General features: G+C 33.3%; 1 protein-coding gene across 1 annotated transcript; it reads left to right on the top strand.

Moving 5' to 3' along the window:
• Positions 2,529 to 5,027, top strand: LOC105177986 (protein AE7-like 1). The gene is made up of 5 exons (XM_011101306.2): positions 2,529 to 2,791; positions 2,904 to 3,009; positions 3,244 to 3,343; positions 3,991 to 4,036; positions 4,753 to 5,027. The coding sequence occupies exons 1-5, from the start codon at positions 2,680 to 2,682 to the stop codon at positions 4,851 to 4,853; spliced, it is 465 nt and encodes a 154-aa protein (XP_011099608.1). The 5' UTR covers positions 2,529 to 2,679; the 3' UTR covers positions 4,854 to 5,027.

Genomic DNA, 5,602 nt, shown 5'->3' with positions numbered 1-5,602 from the left:
AATAGATTAAAGTAAAAGAGCAGATCTTCATTAATACAGCAGACAAATTGCCCTTAAATGTGAACATGCTTTGCCGCAGACACCCAATATTTGTGTGATTTAGCATTTGATTCCATTCTCAAGAGATTGTCCTGTGGTTTTTTGTCATATCTAATAACCCAGTCTGCATGAATTGATATATTTAGTCTGGTACCTACATCCCACAATACAAAGTGATGGAATGCAAAGGGACACATTGTAGACATCTGCCGTTGCCGCTTTCTTGTCAATTTCACTTCTCATTAGCCATTGAGAAGGTGGTCGACAGGTGAGTTTATGCGGTAACGTTGATGATGTCTCTAGTCTTTTCTTCTCACCTAGTTCTTGCTCACAGAGTACCCAGCGTATCACTCTCCTATTCTTTCTGTGTAGACTCTAGTACAAATCGGAGTAACCGAACCAAAAATGCAGCATACACCGTCCCTAGGTCAGTCCCATTACTATAGCCACTCATCTTACCTTAGGCTTGATTTTTTGGGATGAAAAATGGGTGTATAAGAAAGGTAGAAGTAAAAAGTGATGGATAAGAAATTGTTTGTTTATTTGTTAGGGAGAATAGGCGGAGAGGAAGTAAAATTGGATGTGTATTAAAGCACTCCAAAATTAAAAAAAAATAGAAGTATAAGGCAAAATGATAAAGAAAGATACGTATTTTATTTTTATTTGCTTAATTATTCATTCATATAATTATTTTCATTTCATTTTTTATTTTTCCTCTAATAACACTCGTACAAAATCTTTGAAGCAAGATAACTATATAAAAATATTCTTATTCTTGTTGGATGAATATTTTTATTAATAATTTTTAGTAACTTAAAAATTATGTTAGGTATAATATTAATTTATTTATTTTTTAATACAAAATACATAAAAATGGTTAATCAATAAAATTCTCAAATAAATGAAAGTATTTAAAATTTACATACTTTTCAATCATACCAAATAATTTAAATAAAAAGAATTAATCTTTCCACTTGCTTTTTCACTTTTCCTTTCTCCTCTGGCTCAACCAAACAAACCCTTAGTATTGCAAGAAAGTGAATCCCTACATTTGTATTAACTCCTTCCAGTAAATATATCATTGCCTTACAAATATGAATTACACATTATTATGAGAGCTAAAAAGTACTATATTAATTAATCAAATATTGTAAACAATTGATTAATTGCTTAAGACCCCCTTTCTTTTGTCGGAATTGCCAAAAAACCCATTCCAGCCAACCATGGTGGGTGCTCTAAGCTTCCAGCAATACGCAATTTCAACAAAACACAAATGGTTTATGAAAGAGTACCCTTCAAAAATCAGAAAATTTGTATTTCTACTCAATCATCAAGATCAAAAGTTTGTAATTTCCTCACCTAACTATAAATACAAAATACATTAATAAATAGGGAGAATTATATTTATACCCCTTATTTTATTGTCTTTTTACACAAGATGGGGTGTTAAAGTAATATTTATGAAGATGGATACTACGACCCTATATATTAGTTTATTATTTATACCAATTTTAATTTAAGTTTAAAATATTTTATTATTATTTTTTAATTGAATCTATATAAATTGCACCTTTTAATAATTAAAATATTAAATTATTTAATTAATATATAAATAAAATTAATTAATAGATAATTTTAAATTAAAACTTATCGCACTTTTATAAATTATTTGAAATTATTAAAATTAAAAAAATAGTTATCCTCTATTTTTATTTATAATTAAATTTTACTAAGAAATAATATATATTAATTAAATAATTTAATATTTTAATTACTAAAAGGTGCAATTTTATATTAAAATTCAATAAAAGAAAGTTAATATAATAATTTATATTTAAATTAAAAATTGGTATAAATAATAAAAAAATATATTGGATCATATAACTCATTTTCATAAATATTACTTTGACACATTTTTACCTTTTAATAATTACATAAACACCCCTAGGGGCATTTCTGTTCTTGAAAAATTATTTTAAAAGTTGACCTAGTCAATAAGGATATTTTTGAATATTAAAGACTACTAGAGATGATTTTTATAATTTTTGAAAAGGCATGAATGGTTTGTGTAAGGTGTATAAATATAATTATCTGTAATAAATATTATAATCTTAAATACACATTTATATTCATGGAGGGCAATAACTACTAATATTTTTTCTTTTTAACTATAATTGTCCTCCTCTCGTATTGAAATCAATCAACGCAGAAATATTTCGTACGAATCCACCTAAATATGTCCATTTTACTTACAATCGAATCAATTAAGCTTTTATTCACAGAATCCGCTTACACATTACTAATGTGCAATGCAACATATGGTCTCAAGTTCAAGATTTTGGGACCAAATGTTGCATTACACAAAAGTGGCGGCTATAGATACTGCTGAGTGAGTGAACTGTATCTGTGTGCGGAGGCATAGTGAGAAATCCCATAGATTTCAATCACGGAAATGGGTTTTGTTGCTATTATGTGGAATCTGTCTGAATATTATAATCATCAATATTGTGTGTCTCTATTCCAACACTTTCTCTCAATTCGCATATTTGCTGACTATTCCGTGATTAGTGGGGAAAAAAGTAAAAGACAATTTCATTAGCGCTTTAGCTGTTCGAACTTTTGCCGAGCTGAGAGGGAGAGATGACTCTGGGTCTGATCAACGCCAACCCTGTGGTCCACGCTAAGAAGGAAAGGGTCGCCCGCAACGACGATTCCCACGCCGAAGACGCCGTCGATCCCCTCGAAATTTATGATATCCTTTTTCTCCTTTGAATTTTACCTAGTTGAAGCTTTCAATTAGCTCTGTTTGGGTTTTCTTGAAATGGGTCGGGTCGAATTTGTGATCTTTGACTGTTAATGGGTACATTATGTGAGGGATATAAGAGATCCGGAGCACCCGTATTCTCTGGAGCAGCTGAGCGTCCTCTCTGAGGAGTCTATTACTGTTGATGAGAAGCTTGGCCGTATTCTGTGAGTTTTTTTGCCTCATTTTGTTCTTGCTGATGGTTACTATCTATTTCAATTCTTTGATAATTATAGCCGATGGTTGCTTCTTGATTGTTTTTCGCTGAGTGGTTTGTGCTTGATGTACACTTTTTTGCTTCATCAATTATGATTTGGGCTGTATAATTAGGCGGGACTGAGAATTTTTAGTGGATTTGGGCGTACAGATTTGCTGTGTAATTAATTTCTAATGATTTGTAGGATAACATTTACCCCGACTATCCAGCATTGCAGCATGGCAACAGTGATTGGTTTGTGCTTAAGAGAGAAACTGAAGGATTGTTTTCCTCCACATTTCAAGGTTAGTTTTTGTAGATGTGAGCAGATGGGGTTTTATTTTATTGATCGTCATAGTTCCTTGAGAATTTGTGATCTAGTTGATGAAGTGCATTTATTTACCTTGTTCATCACTATTGTTCTATTTATTTTTACGTCTGTCCAACTTTATTACAGTCTTTCTGTGGAGTCTTTGCAATGGAAAACTGATGTCTAATAAGAGGTATGGACTTAATTGGCGTCAGCGACTGAAGTTCGTTTAGACAAATTTTGTTTATCCCTGGATGGAGCCTACAGTTTGCCAAGAAGGTCCTTTGTAAATTGTCTATTCCTGATTGTTAGATCTCAGATATGGAAAGCGATGGTATCATGAATCAAGGACAAAAAGCTCTCAGTCATACTTGCTTGCTGTAGTTTAGTTTCATTCTCTTCCTCAGTTGTCTATTAATTAAAGAACGTAAGATATAAGTGTTGTGCTGTTTGTACCTCTTCCAACCTCATTGTAGACAGAACTGTCCAGGTGTTGGCAAAGTTTGAGAAGGCCTTGTTGGTTTTATGTGGCGATGTGATTTTTCTTTTTATTTGGTGTTGTTGGTTTAATGAATATGAACTTCTATGTGGTTGTAACTGTATCTATGTTAAGCTTATTGGTTAACGAATGTGATTTTACAGGTCGACATTAAAGTGGCTCCTGGATCGCATGCAAACGAGGAATCAGGTGAACAAGTCCTCAAAAATTATTCTATCCATTTATTACTGTTGCTTATCCTGTTCTCTTCCATAGAACAGCATATTAGCATCTGCAAACAGCTCAAAAGAATGCAATTAAATAACAAAAAACCTGCTCATACAGAAAGTTCGAGAACGGCGTTGGCTTATCTAGTTAGAATGTTTGGTAATTGACTTTGTGTATATCTTGAGGATAATACCCTACTTAATACATTTGAAGCGGGACGTGCATGTCCACAAATATATAAAAAGATGTCTCTCTTGTTTTATACATTTGCATGTCTCTATGAGTGTAGAAACACATAAAATGTGTTCTGAAGCTAGCTTGCTCCCTCAGGGATCATCACCTTTCTCAACTTAAAAATGATCGATTTTCTTTTGGCCCAGGATTGTGTGGAAAGTCGGTTGGATATTATGTATATATGCAGTCATTCAGGGTTATGAGTCGGGGCATGGACACCCACTTTAATGCATCCATGACATGCTTGGTTTCACAATCAAATTCTAAGCTATATGCAACCAAACTTTTTACGAGAGCGAAAAGTAGAGGGTGCCCACAAGATTGCCTTATTTAGACCTGATTAGCCTGTTGAATAAGTTGTTATTGCTTCTGCTTAGTTGACTGTTATTCAGCCGTAGACTTGATTCAGCTTTATACAATGCTCCAGTCTTATTCAGAACATGTCTTCTTTCTATCTCCTGCAGTTAATAAGCAGTTAAATGATAAAGAAAGAGTGGCTGCAGCATTGGAGAATCCCAACCTCCGCCAACTAGTAGACGAGTGCCTTTATTCCAGCGAACTTTGAGTAGCTTCCATGTTTCACCCTGCCCAATAAATTTGTACAGTCGCCTTTTTGTTCTTATCCGTGCGAGTAGACTTAGTTCTAACTTCTACTTGTATGTATGTGTATTTTACATGTTGAGAAATTATTCGGGTTTTGTCGCTAATCCTAATTGATAATGATATAAGAATCTCCAGAGATGGACATCTTACCTGCAGTGAAGTCATAATCGATTCTACCAGAAGATCTCTTCTACTCCAATCACAAACTTAAGTACTTCTCAACGAAGTTATGAAGGCTGACATTTTCTTAAAATATCAACTAGTGTGGATTATTTTATAGGACAAAATGCATAAAACCCCCATGTGTTTTAAAAAGTCTGCAAAAACAACCCTCTTGTTATGAGAATAGGCTAAAAGCCCACCTGTATTTTGTAAAATTCAGCTCAATCACCCCCTTTCCGTTAAATCCAACTAACGGCGTTAATTTTTTAGAAAATGACCATTATACCCTTACTTAATATATATTATTTCTTATTTTAATGACCGTTGGATCTTCTTTGATCAAATACTGATCGTTAGATCTAATCAATTAATCTCAACCGTTAGATTTTAAAAAAATAATTTAAAATTAAAAAAAATATATTATCATTATTATTATTATTATTATTATAAACTAACAACCCCACCCCCACCCATTCGCCGCTGCCACCGGCCGGCCGAACGCCGGCGCGGCTGCCGTCACGACTACCCCCGTTCGGCTCGCCGTCGTAC

The sequence above is a fragment of the Sesamum indicum genome, linkage group LG15 (genome assembly GCF_000512975.1).
Source record: "Sesamum indicum cultivar Zhongzhi No. 13 linkage group LG15, S_indicum_v1.0, whole genome shotgun sequence".
NCBI lineage: Eukaryota > Viridiplantae > Streptophyta > Magnoliopsida > Lamiales > Pedaliaceae > Sesamum > Sesamum indicum.
The sequence above is the reverse complement of the archived record's forward strand: the minus strand, read 5'-3'. Positions and strand labels throughout refer to the sequence as shown.

Coding starts and splice junctions, on each gene's coding strand:
- LOC105177986 (XM_011101306.2), top strand. CDS start 2,680: ATGACTCTGGGTCTGATCAACGCCAACCCTGTGGTCCACGCTAAGAAG. Junction 3,344..3,990: donor GTTTTCCTCCACATTTCAAG/GTTAGTTTTTGT, acceptor GTGATTTTACAG/GTCGACATTAAAGTGGCTCC. Junction 4,037..4,752: donor GCATGCAAACGAGGAATCAG/GTGAACAAGTCC, acceptor TATCTCCTGCAG/TTAATAAGCAGTTAAATGAT.